General features: G+C 44.2%; 2 protein-coding genes across 5 annotated transcripts in view; one reads left to right on the top strand and one right to left on the bottom strand.

The window, feature by feature from the left end:
* Window positions 1-826: 826 nt before the first annotated feature.
* Window positions 827-18816, bottom strand: part of LOC108156877 — a 33953-nt gene continuing 15963 nt past the window's right edge. The window contains exons 2-11 of one of the 4 annotated variants that reach the window (XR_004471895.1): window positions 9042-9623; window positions 6706-6822; window positions 6202-6637; window positions 5891-6139; window positions 5571-5830; window positions 5362-5506; window positions 4290-4439; window positions 4045-4222; window positions 1128-3982; window positions 827-1045 (exon numbers count right to left, since the gene is read on the bottom strand). Coding sequence is in view for 2 of the 4 variants with exons in the window: in XM_033389067.1 (XP_033244958.1) it covers window positions 1284-3982; window positions 4045-4222; window positions 4290-4439; window positions 5362-5506; window positions 5571-5830; window positions 5891-6139; window positions 6202-6637; window positions 6706-6822; window positions 9042-9610 (4803 nt within the window). In the remaining 2 variants the exon portion in view is untranslated. Of the gene's footprint in view, window positions 3983-4044; window positions 4223-4289; window positions 4440-5361; window positions 5507-5570; window positions 5831-5890; window positions 6140-6201; window positions 6638-6705; window positions 6823-9041; window positions 9624-18816 lie in introns of all 4 variants that reach the window. The other 3 variants (XR_004471896.1, XM_033389068.1, XM_033389067.1) reach the window with 3 other exon arrangements.
* LOC108156878 (thioredoxin domain-containing protein 9-like) lies at window positions 16363-17264 on the top strand. The gene is made up of 2 exons (XM_033389069.1): window positions 16363-16467; window positions 16528-17264. The coding sequence occupies exon 2, from the start codon at window positions 16555-16557 to the stop codon at window positions 16996-16998; it is 444 nt and encodes a 147-aa protein (XP_033244960.1). The 5' UTR covers window positions 16363-16467; window positions 16528-16554; the 3' UTR covers window positions 16999-17264.

Below are 18816 nucleotides of genomic sequence, written 5' to 3' on the forward strand. Positions count from 1 at the left end.
TATATTTATTTGTATTGTATTATGTATTAGGTATATATGTGGTATGTATGCATGTGTGTGTGAGTGTTTGTGTAAATTATGTACATTAGAAAATATACTGATAGCATAATTTAATAAACATATAGTTACATATGTATGTCTGTCATCATAGTATAAATTGGTCTAGATAATCAAGTCATGGTGTTCCTCCAAATTCAATTAGTATTTGGGACTGGTCTGGGACTGGGTTCAAGGAGCTCTACTAACAATTCGAGAGAGTGATATTTGTATATAAGTATATATAATTTGTATAGTTAAAAATATTTTGATTTTTGGAGAATACACATAGAAATTCGAGTTAGTTGCATGCTTTAAGTGGAGAAAGTGATTTTTTTTATGATTTAGAATAGATATCGTTTTTGTTTTTGTTTTATTTTCGAGATATTTTATTATGTAGATCGCTCAGATATGATGGAATAAGCTGTAGGACTGTAGACATATATGACAATTATGGAATAAATGGAGATTGAGATAGACAGGCTTTTTCCTAAAAATATTCAATCTGCTTTGAGCAAGTGATATATAAACGATTAAAGAAGAGTTCAGGTAGAAACAAATTCGAGAAAAATCCTACAATCGTAAATTCAAATGCGAAAGGAATTGTAAAGAAAATAGAATAGAAAATCATGCTCGGAATACTGAAAACAGGTACAAAATTACGAATTAATTACAGAGACATTGCCCCAGAGATTGCCCACAAAAATAGATAACAAAATATACTATAAACGCTTCAGGGAAAGTTCATTAAGATCCTTGAATGATTGAAAATTTTAAATGCCTGCATAGATCCCATCACATAATCCTAGCTGCCATTATATTTTTCTAAAATTACAAATCAGATTTTGTCAAGATCTTTCTATAGCATATAGTATATAGCATATTCCACCATACCACATGAAGAGACGATCCCATCGTTTGAGCTTCCATGTTCCATGTTGATATTACGAGTACGTAAGGATTTAGACTAAAGACATCAGACCAACGACTCTCTGACGTTGCTCTTTACCTGTAAAATAGTTTCGAGAGATGATATATCGCATATGTATACATATGTATATATATATATATATGTATATAAATATATATACTGTATGAGTCTATAAGGTTATATAGGGGCCATATAGGCAGCTGCCATCCTAGATGTAGGTTGTATATAGGGATTTACATAGAGAGAGTTGCGTAGATAGACGAGCGTGCGATATGTCAGGGTTGGGATTGGATCCGCCTCCTGTACTCCCGTTGGGCTATGGGGAGAACACCCGCAAGGATCGCAGCAGAGTGGCCAAGACATTGGCCAAGCACTCGGCCTGCAGGGCCAACTGTCCAGCTCCAATGGGTCCGATCTGCACACCCACCAGCTCCCGGAAACTGCTCGCCACATCGTGAACTTTCAGAACGATATTTCGCGTCTGCAGCGGAGCCGATGTATGCCGGGTCATGTCCTGTGCCAGCTCCGTGATCCGCCGTATGGCCGTCAGGCAGGAGGTCAGGTGCTCGGGCAGCGTAATCAGCGTCATGTCCGACATGGAGGCCACTAGGAATTTGCTGGCCGTCACCAGAGCCAGAGTCTGCTCTGTCAGCTCGTTGCGTGCCCGCTGGAACTTCTCCTCGTCGATGCTCGTCCCTCCGCCCGCCGACTGGGCTGCCGAGCACTGGGCTGCCACCTGGTCAAGTCGGATCAGCAGCCCGGCCATGGCCACATCGGTCTTGCCCAGCAGCGCCTCCCCATCGATCAGGTGGCCGTTCTTCAGGAACAGCTTCTCGCCGTGCAGTTGCTGGGGCTTCTTTGGTACGAGAGGAACCTGCTGCTGTTGCTGCAGCTGTTGCTGGTGGCCATTGGAATGAGCATTGGGTAGGCGTGTCGTGGCCGGTATGGGCGGTGAATAGTGGGCAGGTGGTGGTGCAGGAGTAGGTTGTGCTGGAGACATGCCGTTCGTTGGACGCGGGCGACTGGCAATGGGCGGCAGTGGGGGTTTCTTCGGACCACTCACCGACATCATCATGGCAGCCGTTGCTGCTGTTGCTGCCGCTGCGGGATGGGGACTCGCCTGCTGTCCATCGAAGGTGGGACTGCCTCTAGGTGGCAGCTGGGGCGGTCCCCTACTGCTGTCCCTCTGCTGCTGTTGCTGCTGTTGCTGGTGTGTGGCCATAATCCTCACCTGCTTTTTGGGTGAGTACCGTTGCAGAAGCTCGGCGCTTTTGGGTGGTCGAGCGGGTGGTGGCGACATCTGCTCAGCGGTGGGTGTCCTGGGCGGTGGCTGCACCTCGGGCGGTGCGGCTGCTGCTGCTGCTGCTGGAGCGGGAGACGACTCTTCCTTTTTGGTGGTGGGACAGCAGCTAAACTTGCTCTTCCGCTCCACAGTGGCATACTCGATGACATGCGGGGACTGCTCCTTGCCGGTGTTGCTACTGCTGTTGTTGTGGCTCCCATTGGCCACGGACTGGAAGAACTCCCGCTTGGCCTGCACCGAGTTGCTGTACAGGGATTCCGTCTCCATAGGTGGCCCTTGCTGCTGTGGCACCTGTTGCTGCTGCTCTAGATTAGGTGGCGGTGGGATGATAAAGGACATAATCTCTTCCGGGGTGAGCTCTTTGGCGGGTGTTGCTTTCTGGGTGGGTGGTGCCACCATTATCTGCTGCAGGAAGCTGTCCAGCTCCTCGGCCCGACCCTCGAAGCCCTTGGGTGGGGCAGCATTCATCAGAGACAGGGAGTCCAGCTCATCCGGGGTCTGGGGTGGGGGTATGGCACGCAAATCAATCAGATCCGGGTCCGTCTCGATGAAGGTGTCCTCGCGCACCTCAAAGCCGTAGATCTCCGACAGCTGGCGCGCCGCCACATCCGTGTCCGCCGACGAGGCATTGCTGATCTCCTTCAGCTGCTGGAGATACTCCCGCAGATTGTAGTCCTTTGTTTCGGCCCCAAAATGGCTGCCATCCGGGCTATGCAGCCCGAAGCTGCTGCGCTGCGAGAGCGGCTGTTTGGCTGCTCCCAATCCTCCGGATCCGGGAATGGATCCGCCTGCTGCCTGGAGCACCATTATCTGGGGTCGCCTGGCGGTGGGCGACTGGGCAGGCGAGGCTACCGACTCCGAGTCGCTTTCGCTCTGCGAAAAATCCGTGCCTAAGGCCTGGAGATCGCTGAGCAGCTGACTGAATCCGTTCATCTTTCGCTGGGGCCGCGGACTGGAGGTGCTGCAAAGGCTCGGCTTTCGCTTGGGCGTGGCTGGGGTGGCCGGGGCCGATGAGGAGACGGGCGCCACCGTCTCCGGTATGGCATTGAGGCCCTGCGTGATGCCGCTCAGATCATGGCTGATGGTTTCCGCCAGAAGCGTCAGCGAGTCGCTGTGCTTGAGGGGATTGCCCGGGGGCAGAGACACGCCCAGACTAAGAACATTCGAGGTCTCCTCCGTGGAGGAGACCTTACTGCTGTTGAGACTGTCGCAGTCCGAATCAAACTCGAGGACGGCCATTGTCTGGCCTCCGCCGGAGAGTCCCTGCTCCTGCTCACTCAGATACTGCTCGGAGGTCTGGACGAGATGCTGTAGCTCCTGAACGCGACGCAGTACCTGTTCGTTCTTGGCCTCCACACTGGCCATTTGATGGGAGGACTGGATGCGGCCCTCGCAGTAGTTGCTGCCGCTGCTGTCGCTCAGGCCCGAGTCCTTGGCCGCCTCCTCCAGCAGCTCCGTGGCCATGACGCTGTGCAGATCCAAGTCCATTACATAGGGCAGTGATTGCGCCTGTAAGGGAGCCCCCAATTGAGGGGGAAGCTGCGTCACGGGGTGGTAGGGCGGCGTCATCAGGAAGTTGACGCTGTGCGCCCGCGTGTGGTAGGGCAGCAGATAGCTCCAGCCCGCGGGCAGCACCGTGTGCTGCGACAAGAAACCAGGTGCATTATCCTCGTCCGAGGGGTCTCTTTCCCTCAGCAGATTCAACATGTTGCCTAAGAGAGAAATGGATCGAAATATATCAGGAATCCTTGGGGTATCTTAAACGGAATCTCACCCGTCAGCAGGCGATAGTAGCCGCCCAGCACCAGACTGAACTCGCACGCATCCCGATCCTCCATGATGAACTTTACGGCCCGATCGCCGAGCATAAAGATGGACACACTGCAGGTCACATCGTCCTCACGATTCACCACCACATGGGTGAAGTCCTCGATGGCCGAAATCGGTTGGGGCTGATTCATAGCAAAAAAAAAGTGAGTGAAGGGGTTTTGCGGGTTTTTGTTTTTGAGGATAACTCACCACCGAATTGCGGGCACTCGATATCTGACTGAGGCCGAAGCGTGGACTCACCAACAGGACACGCTCGACGCCTTCTCTTTGGTTTGTGCTAAAGCATTTGGCTCCATAGCTTGGTAAACTAGCGATTATATCTAGATAATGGAGTTTGGCCTGCAATTATACGAGTACGTCGGGGTTTTATAATTATTTAGAGATTCGTTTCACTGATTTTTTTATATTATATTTTTGGATTATGGTGTGGCATTCTCTCACTCGATTATTCAACACCGACTTCTAGGGATATTTAATATAAAATCGCACATATTTAGGTGATATTTGTTTTTGTTTGGCCGAAATATCAATATTATTTATATAAATTATTTAATATCAATATCTTTATGGAATAAATATCAAACGAAAAGCACATATTTTCCATATAAAGAATTGCTTAAAAAAATATATATCAACATGTCGACTTTCTGCAAAGATACTGACTTCCAAACATTTCCAAGTATTCTTTCTGAGCCAAATATTATCCATCTCACTCACACTTAAAAATACCAAGGACCACTTTCGACGTGGTCTCTCATCACCTCTCTATTGCGATCCTCTCTAAGAAGGTCTCTCAATACCAATAGAATAGGAAGGACAAGAATAACGGCCAGCCAAGTAAAGAGAATAATACTGAGAATAATCTTAGGATCCGACAAATATGTATACTTTCATATATTGGAATCCATTTCTTTGGGAAAGAACCATTCATATGAGAAATTTCTGGCGTCCTAAAAGTTACAATTTCTGTCATCTCTAGTCTATCTATCCTGAATTAAGTAGGAAGTCGTATCATTCCTAACACCATCTCCACTGCTTATAAGTGCGTTGATAGTTTCTTCTTTAGTTAAGTTATTTGTAAGTAGCACTTCTGGTTCTTTCTTTAATCCTTTGTTTAGTCGATTTGGTAGGTATAGTTAATCTGATTTGAAAAGTGTCCTCTGTAGAGTATTCTATTAACCCATTAACCCATTTCTAGTTGTTTCGTTTAATCAATAATTAAAGATTAGATATTTTGTTTTTTTTTCATTCTTTTTCTCACCTGCAGCTGTGTTAGGACCTTGCTCGATGATCCCGTCATCTCCGCATTGAGCTTCAAGAAGTGGGAGATCAGGCGGCGCAGCTCCTTCCGCTTCATGCCCTCGAACAGGCTGACTGGGACAAATCGCTCCAGTCCAAACTCGCGTCTGAAAGATCAGAGAAGTCAGAGATTAATCCATCCCTGTGGGGGAAACTGGGGGCTGCACTCACTCGACCAGCTTGACGGTGAGCTTCGCGGGTGAGAAATTGTTGGCCAGGGCGTGCTGGTGCATGTGGAGGGCGGCCAGGCGGAGGGCCAGTTCCGGCTGCAGCTCGGGGGCGAAGCGTTCCTGGTTGACATCGTTGCAGCACTGCATGTAGAGGTAGTCCAGGGCATGCAGATCCCTCTGTGCCAGCTCGGCGGCCGAAATGGGCACGAAGGTGATGCGGAATAGGCAGCGCAGCTTGTGGGCTCCCGGACGAGCAGCAATCTAAAACGAAAAGCAAATCTTTAATCTGAGATTCCCCATTGCTGGAAAGTTGAAACCTACCCTGGCCAAGGACTCTTGGGGATCCAGCAGCGTGAGCTTATTTCTCTTGAGGCTCTTCACATGTTCTAGGACCAGGCTGAAGAGCTCTCCGCAGCAGAGACAGAGCTTGTCCAGCAGAGAGCTAACCACATCGTGGACCGTGGTGGTGGCATCGTATTTGAAGGACTTGGTCTGCCCGTTCTCCAGGAACACCTTCAGCACATTGGCCATCGGCGGCACGCATATATCGCCCAGGGAGAACGCCGAGGGCTAATATAAATGAAAACAAGTTAAAGATTGATTCACAGCTCGAGGGATGTCCATCTGCTTACCGGAAATAGAGGTGCCCCATTGACGCACACACTCTCGGCGAATCTCACGCGACTCGGACGCGATCGCAGCTTGGCCCGCTTGCCCGCCGACAGGAGTGTGGACTTGCGGCCCGGCAGGATGCAGTGCGCCATGGGCTGGCAGACCAGAAGACTGACCTGCGACTCGCAGGCACGCACCAGCTGTATGACATGGTCCCGGGGCGCGTCCTTGACATCCTCCCCGTTCACGGCGAGTATCTGATCGCCTGGCTGCAGCTTCCCGATGCTGGGACCGCCTTCTGTCACGAATCTCACAATCACCGGCCGCTCGCTGCCGGCCACAAAACCGAATCCCAGGCTGGCATTCCGCTGCAGGTGGACGAGACGCGGCTCCGGCGGATGCTCGTCCCAGCGTATGCATTCGGGGGCCTCGTATGTGGTCGTTTTGTTCAGATGGCTATAAAGAATATAATTAAGGGAGTGTTCTCCTTAGGCATAGTACATATATGGCAGATAGATACTCACTTGATGTAGTAGGAACGACCCTTGGAATCTATGGCACGCTCCCAGCCATAGGAGAGCTCCTCATGCTTGCTCCAATCCTCGCAGGCGGGCAGCCATCCTGATGTTTGTGCCAAGTGGCTGGAAAACAGAACAGAATATCATTACAATTAAATTTAATTTATTATTTAAGGACTTTTCCCCGAAACACAAAGAATTTGGAATCGGAACTGAGTCGGGAGAGGTATGCGTATGTGGGGTTATCTATAATATACATACTATTAAAACAATTAACATGATCGAATCACAGGTATTAAATGACAGCTAATGATTGCGAATTAATTTTGGAAAAATATTTGAAATTATACAATATTTAAATAGATAATTTCACTCACGGAATAAAAAGCGGGCTGAGAAAAGTTTTATAATTTTATGGTTAGTTGGCGCATAATATATATATTGTGTTTATTTCTACCCCGGTCTTATACAAGGGTGTACTATATACATACATATTCCTATTAGAGATCTCGTAAATTCATAATCAGACGATTGCAAACTAGATCCATATAACGTATCTGCATTCATTTATCTCTATAAAAATAAATCCCACTAGAGTTACCCAAAAGCCTGCACACCCACAATCGACCCTGAACTTGTTGATAGACTTGTTTGTGGATTAGGTAACCCTACAGACACAACCAAGGGTATAGTTTTTCCCTGTGGCTGGGCCCTGCAAAATGCATTTCAATTGACATTAATCAACGCTAATTGGGTTATTTGCTTGACTATGCAATAAACAGCAGCCACCCATAATCGTGCCACAAGCCTCAGCCCCAAAGCAAAGCAAAGCCAAACCCACAGCAAGCCAAACCCAACTCAAAGCCCCAGACCCAGAACCAAATCCGATTTCAGCCCACATCAGGCCACCTTGGTGGCTTCCGCTGCTGTCTTTCTTCATTTCCTGGCTGCACACAATTGTGATAATTAGTTTTGCACTTTTGCACACTTTCCGAGAAGCAGAGATACATAGAGAGAGAGAGAGCGAGAGAGCGAGAGAGCGAGAGGGTGAAAGGGGGTCTCGGGTCCATGTCCATGTCCGTGTTTGTACCCGGGGACCCAACCAGAGCTGTTCACTCAGTCAGTCTCTATCGCCCCCAGTCCAAGTCCCATCCCCATCCATGCCACAGCGAGTCGCCTCGGCAATGGCATTTTGTGCGCTTTCAGTTTGATGTGCAACAAAGTGTAAAATTATTTAATAGAATTTTGCGCATAATCAATTTATGTGCAGCACAGCCCCGAGACCAAGACCCAGCCATTCAGTCAGCCACCCATCCACCCACCCACATTCACAGCACTCACATTCACATTCACATTCGCATCCATCTAACCAGGCCAGGACATCGTATTTCCGCCAGTCACTCCGTCAGTGGGACAGGCATTAAAATGTTGAAACTTTGCCCACGCTAATGGTTGCATAAATGTCAGGCTTTTTACACTGCTTAATATTCCTTTGTAGGATACTTTTCCTAGCTTAAAGCTTAAGGAGTTCTTTGATATTAAAAGCAGGATCCGAAAAGTTACCAAAGGAGAAAAATTCCCATTCCAAATATTCTCTTAGCAAGTGGAAATAGAACTCCCCAAAGGAGGGCAGTACTTAAATATTTTAAAACGTCACTTGAATGAAAACTTTTGTCGAAAAATTAAATATTTAATAGGCCTTCCAGAACTTAAAAAAAGGAAAAATTTCAAGGATTTTCCAGCAAAATCCTATTGTGACTCTTTAAGTTGAAATAAATCTTTAATTTAGTTTAAAAATGCAAAACAGAATTCCATATAGGTATGAAACCATCCTACCATCCTCTTATAAGTAGTTTAAAATTGTGTTTTAAGCGATTTACTATTTTAGAAACATTTAAATCTCGAATGTACTCGAATTTCATCATTCAAATGCAAAAGGATAATCAATATTCTGATTATTATCCCCATGATTGAATTAATTTTCTTGAAAATATCCCTGAAAATTATGCTATTATTCTTCAAAAATCAGGAAAAAGGTACAAGATTTACCAAAGGTTAGTGATAATTCTTATCAAACGTTTAACTCCTCGTTAAATATAATACGAATTTCGCACGAATTCTACGATAAACATTTACGATAAATTACTATTGAAACCTCAATATAGAATTGTTTCCAATAGAAAACATACCTTAACATTTGATAATAATTTTCTTAACCCCAGTTAGATCCCGCCCCCAACAAAAGAACGTTTCAGATCTCCTATATTTTCCAGTTAATAATCCAAAGCGGAGAGCAAATCGTGGGGATGGTATGATTAATGATACTTTGGCATTTCACTCACTTGCAATAATAGAGTCGTCCCTCCTTTCCCGAATGCACGGTCCAACCAGGCTTTAGCTTCTCCTGTATTGTCTCCAAGTGTCCATCAATTTCGGACCAATTTCCGGCAACGCCAGCAGCGTTACTTCCATGTCCATGGCTTTGACCCAAAAGTGGCCCATAGATGCCCGTGCCAGCGGCAGTGGCAGGGCCAACGCCGACCCCAATTCCACTGCTGACAGGCTCCGTTGTTGTCGCCTCCGTTGCTCCTGCCGTCGTTGCTCCTCCTGTTGCTACTGCTCCTCCTGCTTTTATCGGCTGTATTCCGGTCTGTGACTGCGACTGTGACGGGCATCCGGCGGCGGCTCCTGCTGCTGCTGCTGCTCCTACACCATTCAGTGGGCGATTGGGCGTTGTGTGGGGGGCGTTGGTGCCATTTGTTGTGGGCAACGTTGTCAATTGTGGCGATGATGTTCGTGTCAGTAGCAAGGGCTTTGCTCCGGCTGAGGCTGAGGCTGTTGTGCTGCTGTTGTTGGCACTTTGTAGCGGATAGACATCACTATTCGAACGCCCCGAAGGCAGTAACATCATTGAAACACATTCGCTGCAAGAGACAGAGAGGGGATAAAGTCAAGTCGTTGTCAGGCCATTTTCACACATTGTACAGGCTACAAATCACATTCCACACATACACACTCCCCGCATGACCAAGAGCAAGACCAACGACCAAGACGACCAAGAGCAAGACCAAGTCGACCCACTTTTGGCAAACAGGCTCTGGCTCTGTGGCCCATAAGTCAACATACTCGTACAGGACTGGATTGAGAGGCATTGCCTTTTCTGCTGCGGGGCCTGCACTGCAGTGGTCTTGAAAACAGGTCTCCGAACCCCAATCGGAGCAGACACCCAGCCATACTATCATCATTATGATCATCATAATCATCGAGGAATTTTTCGTTTGGTTTTTGGGATAGGTTCAGGTTTTACGCCAACTCGTTTTTACTGGTAATGTTATGACACAATTTTATCATTTGCTTTTTTCTTCTTTGCTCCTTTTTTTGCTTTTCTTTTTAATGCATGTATTTTTGTTCCCTTTTTTGGGGAGAGATGAGATGTAAACACGGGAATGGTCATGGTATGCGGCACCAGTTTCTCAAAAACTAGATCAAATTTTTTGGATTGTTCGGAGAGATGCGGCACAGATGCAAATATTTGTTGGAATATTAGTGCGGTTTATTGCAGTGCAGGGGGCTTATACCATACGAGTACATCTGTACGAGTTTAAAGAACATGATTAGATGGGATCTGAACTAAAAGCGCTCGTAGATCTAGCAATTGATTGCTGAATTCTGTAAAGACCATTTCGTAAACAGTTTCGCTTTGAAATATCTGCACTAATAACTATTTCTTAATACATTGCCACCATTCAATTGGTTTTACTTGATCTAAGGACCTAAGTATATCACTAAAAGGTAATAAATCGTTGAGTTTTTCTTTAGACTTCCTCCCATTTCTACAATATCCAATACCTCTCGAGCTAGACTCGAGCTTCCCTGATATGGAATCAGTGCTGTTGCTGTTGTTGGAATATTCCCAAATTCGAAAATAATGTGTTTTTGCTAATCTAAAGAAAAAACTCATGTAAGCTAGAATTTTTCTAACAAAATAAAAAACCGTTTCATAGTATTACAGATGTTAAAAGTGTTCTCCTCGTTTCTACCCCCCAAAGCCGTTCTGTCCATTCATCCATTCACCACAAAATGGATCAGTGTTTACTCTGTCTAAACTCTTCAATAATATCAAAGAGCATTTGCATAATGTTTAGATATTGGCCAGCATTGACAGCATTTGGATTTTTGGCTCGACATGGTCCAGAAATCGGCAAACGGCTGGCAAAGCCGATTTTTTTAATTTATTCCACAACGGAGTACCAGGCGGAGGATTGCCGGGATGATGATAGATAGATATATATGTATATATATATACACTCCTATATATGGTTTGTGTTTTTGTTGGAGAACAGAGACTGCCAATGGCCGATAGTGGGGATAGTCGGATGAATCCAAACAAACAACGGGGTGGCTTGGGGGACTCTGCAAAATGGATGTGTTTGTTTGCTTGCGCAATTTCATCCGCTAGGTAGAGTGGAGTGCAGAGCCGAAGAGAGTAGACGGGAGTCCACTGGAGTGGACAGCGGAAAGTGGAGCCATGATGTGGAGTGGCAGTCGTCGAGAGATGCAGCATCAATAAACGAGATACGACAGAGATGCAGAGCCAAACAAAGAGACATCCATTAGGCGAGTCGAGTCGAGTCGAGGCGATGGCCCAAGATGGAAATGGAAAAGGAGCAGCAGCCAAAGAGCGGGCCGGGCTCATCATCATGCCCCATGATGTTGATGATGATACTTGTAGGACGGATAGGCGACGGGGATCCACTCGAGTAACGGATTGACAAAAACAACGGCAACTGGACAAGTTCCACCATCTATGAGATGGTCTTCTACTGTACTTTGGTATACCCTTTCACAGGGTACTATTATGGTCTTTCATTAAAGATCCAACAAGATCAGAGATCCCTAAATCGTAGCCGTCTTCCATGGAAATCTTAATCCCACATACATTTATCACTTTATCTTTCACTAGAGTGATGGATCTTCCAGGGTATCTTGAGCTTCGGTCCCAGGAAATAGATATCTAGATAGCCTTCCTTTCTGTGTTTCAATTCCATTCTCATGTGTGGTGCAAAAGTTCTATAAACACACACACACTCGTACACTCTCTGGAAAAACTGGAACACTTGAACAATGTTTTGAATTACATATTATTTTCTTTGTTTGGCATGGAATGGAATGGATGGAGCGGAGTAGTGGTCCAAATAGACAAGTGCAAAAATGTTCATAAAGTTGTTCTCTCGTTCGTTTGTTTCTTGCTGTTTTCTAGGTTAGGTATGTTTGGAAACGGAATGTTGATTTCCAGTTGGCAAGAACTTGTAATGTAGATGAATGGAGTGCCAAAAAGGATACTTGGTAAATATTGGACTTTAAAGGAAAGGGATTTCAATTGTGAGCAAGCCAGAAGAGCAGGCTCAGATAGGATTCAGGAGTTTTTTTTCTGTTTCTGAGATGCGACAAAGTTAGAGATATATCCATACTTCGTTTTTAATATAAATAATAATTGTAAATAGATCCATGTACGTATGATTATTTCGATATCTGCGATATCTCGATCACAATCTATCGTTTCTATCGATTTAGATGTAAAGTATATAAATATTCCACCCTTTCTTGAATTAAGCCTGAAAATGGGACCTTTTGATCCTCTATTTTGAATTCGCTTGTATGGCATTTTTACTCCACTGCTGCTGATTTCCATTGGCTTTTGAGGATTCAAACGACCGGATCACTTGATTATGAGACAGTTTTATAAAGGCTTTGATATATCTTCTAAAAGAGAGCTTAGAAAGTACAAATCTCTTTGTATTCTTTAGAAATCTTAAAACAGTGATAACGAGACTCTCGCCCTACTATATCTGTGTTCCTTGCCCTTCCATTTGCCTCCTTCTTCTTTTACTTGAAAATGTACATAGATTAAATTCTTTAACTGCTTGGCAAACAGAAATAAATTTTAAAAGACCCTCAAAGGCTGTCCCTCTACCACTACCCATGTGCCATCCGTCCGTTTCCTACAAGAATCGAACAGTTTTTTTTTTCGTACAAAACATTGTACAAACATTTTTGCCATCGTCTAGAGCGTTTTTACATCCATTTTGAGTGTAACCGATACGGACAGGCAGGGCCTCCACACATTTGGACAACAAATCCAAACACAAAAGTAGACAAGAAATGCAGGCCGTCAGGGGAAAACGTCAGAGAGAGAGAGAGAGAGAGAGAGAGGGGTGGAGAGATACGTCAGAGAGGGATATGGAGGAGAAGTGGAAACGGGAGCGACACTTCCAGCGAATGATTTGTGTCAACAGAGAGAAAAGGCAGCTGAAAAATGTTTCCGTGCTATATGGTCGGTCGGGGGCATTGGACAGAGATCAGCTACTGGAAACCACACACACATTCATTCAAATACTCGTATATGGATTACATACATATATTCTTGGACATCTAAAAGGAAATGGTTAGAAAAGAATACCACATACATATATTACAGTAAAACTTGCAATATATAGTATTTAATGATTCTACGATAAGGATTAGTTCCCCCTACTCTATTCCGTATATTCGTTATAATACAACTTTCTGATTATGTTTTAAAACTACTATTTAAAAAATTAAATAAAATCTTAATTGTATAAAATAAATGCAAATGACTTTCAAAATTGTGTCTTTACCTTTAGAAATTATTTGCATTTCATTTAATTTAAATTAAATATTCATTTATTATTATATTTTATATTATATTATATACATATGATCTTAAGGTTATAACAAGATAATCTTAAAGCTGTCTTGCTAAATCCTCCTTGATTCTATTCCAAAATTCATTTCTAGTAGCATATCTTTCGCCCAGTGTATTTTTCTGTATGACAGTCATGGACAATTGTAAAATGTCGCTGCGGAAATTGTGCGGAGCAATGAAAAGAAATGAAATGAAAAGACAGCAAAAGTCTGATGACGTGCGATAACAGCCCCAGAAAGAGCATCAGTAGAGGTAGAGCCAGAGCCAGAACCGAAACAGAAACAGAACGAAAACTGTTGACCAACTTGTACAAAAACATACTGAAAATAAAGTTAAGCTTTTTGCAAATTGTCCCAGTTCCGAGGGCTTAACTGAAAGAAAGGTGCGGATGGCAGCAGCAGCCTCTCTTTTGTGGCAGAAATTAAACACAATTTGTGTGTGTGCTGTGCGAGTATTATTATTATTTTTTTTATTTCAATTAAAGACTTGAACCATTTTGTAGAGCTGCACCCGCGTTCTCCCCTTCGGCAACAGCTTTCTGCGGAGCTACTACTCTTGCTTTTACCAATTTCGCTTCGTTTCGTTATTGTTAATTGAAAAGAAATTACGCTGCCAGGCAGTGGCACTGGAAAGAGGCACGGCACGGGCACCACGGCACTGGACGTGGCACAGGCGGAGGAGGAGCGTACAATGAAATAAAATTGCTTGACGTCGCGCCATCGCCATCGTCGTCGCTCATTTCAATTACATTTAACTCAAAGTAAAAGTTAAATAAATGTTGCTTCGCTGCATATTTATTAAAACACACACACCCAGACATGGACTTTACTGTGAAAGCTCTCTCTCCTTCTCAATATTTCAATACTCAATATATTTTGTATATAGACCAAGGAAACTACGGGCTAAGAGCCCCAGCAAAACTAAAAAAAAAACACCCATCATGTACACGCAATTTATGTTGTTTTGGCAATTCACGGGCATCCTCTTTTGCACTTTTCGCTTATGTGTAAGGAGTCGAGCATCACATCGTCATGTGGGAGAGATGGAAGTAGTTGGGAGCAAGGACATGGCCTGTATTGTATGGTATTGTATTTATTAGATGTTCAAAGAATTAAATGAATTAAAAATTATCGCAAATCCATTTTTTACTACAATTAAATATGATTTCTTGGCTGGCACTGGTATCCAAGTTCGATGTACTATGATGAGAGGTGGGAATCTCTGCTTAGTACCCTCCAGGGAGCTGTGGTTCCACTGGAGAGCCTTTGAATTCTTAAACATCTGATTCAAGATACATTTTCGAATTCAGGTCGCCAGATTGATATGTGTTTGAGCTTCAGAACTCCACGTAACACCCTCTTCTACCTGTAACCAGTTATCCCATTGCATTATAGTTATCGGATCCATTCTATCAGTTTCACGTTTACAAGCGACGCGTTTTATGAATGGTTTTCGTTATCGCTGGCAGTTTCGAGCGAAAGCGTTTTTCATTGAATTTTCATTTTTTTTCCCACCCACGTAAACAGATTTACTGTTGTTTTTGGCCCCCCATCCACCACCGACATATCATTCCGTGTGTGCGTGACATTTGAAAAATCACGTTCAACCGCAGGCCAGGCCACAGCGTTCCCCGATATATCGATGCGATGCACGGGTTCGGGTAGTTATGGGCGTCGTGTCTATATGGATATGGATATAGCTGCACTCACACACACACGCACACGCACACGAGAGAGTGTTTTTATAACGATCTAACTAAATGGCTGGCACATGGCTCCAGGGGGGGGGTGTGTTAAAGTCGGGTTTTATTATTGCTCAAGGTTTTGCTTTATTTTTATTGATTTATTTTGTTGTGCGAATTTCTTTTGGGACTCGGAATGCAATTTATTGCAAAGCAAAAGGAAAGCTCTCAAGGATATAGGTATCGAGCTAAAAATCGTAGAATCTTTAATATAGATTAATCAATCAGATGACTATTCAGCTTCCTTGTTAATATTTACACACTCCACACGCAATTGAAATCTCCAAAAAAATACTTGTTTATCCGCTTATGAAGCCAACAATCCGATTGCCTCTTAAAGCCACCTTTAATCTAACCAATTAGAGCAGCCATTAGCATTAGATGCCTCCCTCCCTTCACACTGTGAACAAAAGCCCTTGGCATCCACTGAATCGGAAAACAAAGCGAATACAATATAACAACAAAATCTTTGCCGTGGCTGTAACCGGAATCATTAGCCCAATCACTGGGGCACGCCCAAAAGCAGGCTACACAGGCAACACTGGCAGCACTGGGAACACGGACAGGCACTGGGCACAGACTCCACTCAAACTGATTACAACTTGGGGCGAAACTTTTAATTGATATGTGATACAAGTACCACAATACACACACACACACCACACAACACCCAACAGACAGTGTCCAAATAGCAACACGAACCACATGGATACAAGACCTAACAAACAAGAATGGAAGGAGAGCTCGTCGAAGGCTATAGCTTTGGATATACTTCCCTTCGATACGTCGTTTCCATAGCTAGAGAAAGAGAAAGAGAGAGAGCTAGAGAGAGAGAGTGTCCGCGACAGCCGCATAGAATGACAGCAAATGTGAAGGAACTTCCACTAGAAATACCGAAATAATTAGACTCTGAAAACTAGACGATATTCTCTGTACAGCTATTCAATATTTTTACTAGCTGTTGCGGAGATATTTAAATAGTAAAGGTTTAAACCTGGAAAAATACATATATGATGGACAGAAATATGTATATTAAGAATTTAGGTGAATAAAGGGCGGTCGTTTTCCAAGAAAAGGAAAGATCCGAATCGCCTGCTAGCGAGCATATAACAGTGTTCGCAAACAATAATGGAGCATTTCATTAGGCTGCAACACTGGCTGTATAGTTGAAGGCAACAAAGTCTCAGCAAGCAGTGAGCTTCTAGGGCATATAACAGGATCAAATCCTATTCATTTTCATAAAAGATCTAAAACTGGACACATTCGAAAAAAATCAATAGAGTACGCTACAAATAGTTCGGTAATTGTATTTAAAATTCCTATAGCTTTTGTTCACTTGAAGTCTTCCTAAATCTTTTAGCTCGAATATCGCAAAGCTTGTTCGAAAATGAAGGCTAAGAACCACAAGAAGGACTGGCTCGCAAATGGCCACGGCGTGTACACACAGTTGTTCGACGAGAAGGAGTTTTTCGAAATGGCAAGCCATACGCCCAACATCGTTGTGCTGTTTTATCGGACTGGCAACCAGGGCTGCCGCATCATGGACTGGCACCTGAACATCCTGGCCGCCAAGCATCTGGAGGCCAAGTTCTGCAAACTGAACATCGAGAGAGCTGGATTCCTGCAGAAGCGCCTGCGCATCGAAGTAATACCCGAGATTCTTCTGGTAAAGGACAGCATGACGGCTGACTTTGTTGTCGGCTTCCAGGAGCTGGACAACTTCGTAGCCTTCTCCACGGAGATGCTCGAATGTCGCATCGCCAGATCTGGAACCATTTCGTACACGGGGGATCTGAGCAAATCCTCAGACGTAAAGCGCATATTGGGTTAAAACTGTGCATAGAATGGTGCTAAGTAAATATCCAAACAAAAACAATAAAAAAAACACCGACACAAATTAATCTACAGAACATATGTAGATCCATGTACACCAATTACTGTTACGATACTCGGCGAACAGGCTGCTGCTGCTGCACCACTCAATACTTTCAACACTTTCGTAAGCCATTTAATTAATTCTGTAAACCCAACCAGAATATGGATTAATGTTAATAATGTAACTATTGAATAAAGAATCCTCAATGGGAGAAACTCCTATTCGAAACTTTTTTTTCGAATGACATGAAAAGAGATGTTTTGGCACAAGCGATTAGGGACTTGTACGATGAAATCGATAATAATATCGATGTTGTGTTAAAATTATTAGTGCCAATATTCCAAAATGTGTCACGGATTCCGGTTAAAATTTTAAAAAGCTTGTCTCTCGTGGACCTTTCACTCTACTGGGAATGAATAAGATTTTTTTTTACTTACATTTTTTACTTAGCTGATGGAAAATTTGTTGATAGGAAAAAATTTAACAAAAAATTAACACAATACCCCCTGCAAGGGTATGTGAAAAACAGAATTTTACCTGTTCCCAACATAATAATGAGTTTTTAACAAGTTTACGCAAAGAAAAGAGAGAAGAACAAAGAGCCCAGAGAATAAAGGGAATGAGGAAAACAGATAGAGTGCTTTTGTGGGGGGAAAAACGTTTTTTTTTTTTCCAATTTTAATAAATACAACAGTGAAATGTCAAATGCAACAGAGCCCAACAGAGCACACTGAAGATGACAGGGCACACCGTGGCACATGCGACACATAACCGTTAGCGCACCTTCACCACCCGCCCACGCTCCCACCTGTCATGACAAGACATGACGTGACGTCTTCCCAATATGAGACACAGAGACATAAAGACATCGCAAGAGAGAGCGAGAGCGAATGAAATGCAATTTTCACGTACCCAAGTCACATATCATGAGCCAATTGAGGGAAGAGATTGAGGGGGGAAGGCTGGAGGAAACGTGTCTTTGCTTTTTCGGGTAACCTGATTGATTTCAACATATTCATCAGGCCATGCCCTAACATTGGCCTACGTTTTGGGTCGCCCACACCGGCACTGCCACGCTTTCAAATCCACCAACTCGCTCACTCACTCATTCTTCATTCATTCACTCATTTATTCAGTCACTCTGCACTGTGTCTTGCTATGCGGATACCGTTGGGTTTACCAAAAGGCTGCACGTGTCTATATCGAGCCTCTGTCTCGCTGTCTTTCGTTTTCCTTCTCTTTCTCTCCAGCCTCCTCTTGTTGGAGAATTTGTATACCCTAGAAAATTTCGGGGGATTGATTCGATTACGAATCTATTCCTTTGCCAGGGTATCCCAGGTCTCGAACCCCGCCACCTAGCCTTCTTCCTAGTTTCGACTGAGACCCATTGAGAGTCACGAAGCAAACGGCAATATGAAGTCGAAGTCTCTTAAGGCTTATTGATGCGATGTCTCAGTTTTCGTAGTTTTTCGCATGACGCAAGCAGACTTTTGCGGTGCGGCTTTTGTGGGCCAAGAAAATGTGTTAACAGGCCCAGATGTTGGATGCTTGGATGGATGGAGGATTATCAAATTGGCCCGGGGATTGTCTTGATTGAAGGGCAGCATCTGTGTGGACAAATGTCGTCAACATTTGCGGCTACCGAAAGTTTTGAGCAAAGAGTTTTACTCGCACAGACCCCTTCTCCAAATCTGGATAAACTTTTGCCACAGAAATGGTTAAGCTGAATAAATATATTGAAATTAAATGTCAGATATTTCACCCACATCATCA

This window comes from Drosophila miranda, chromosome 2 (assembly GCF_003369915.1).
Source record: "Drosophila miranda strain MSH22 chromosome 2, D.miranda_PacBio2.1, whole genome shotgun sequence".
NCBI classification, from domain to species: domain Eukaryota; kingdom Metazoa; phylum Arthropoda; class Insecta; order Diptera; family Drosophilidae; genus Drosophila; species Drosophila miranda.

Coding starts and splice junctions, on each gene's coding strand:
- LOC108156878 (XM_033389069.1), top strand. CDS start 16,555: ATGAAGGCTAAGAACCACAAGAAGGACTGGCTCGCAAATGGCCACGGC.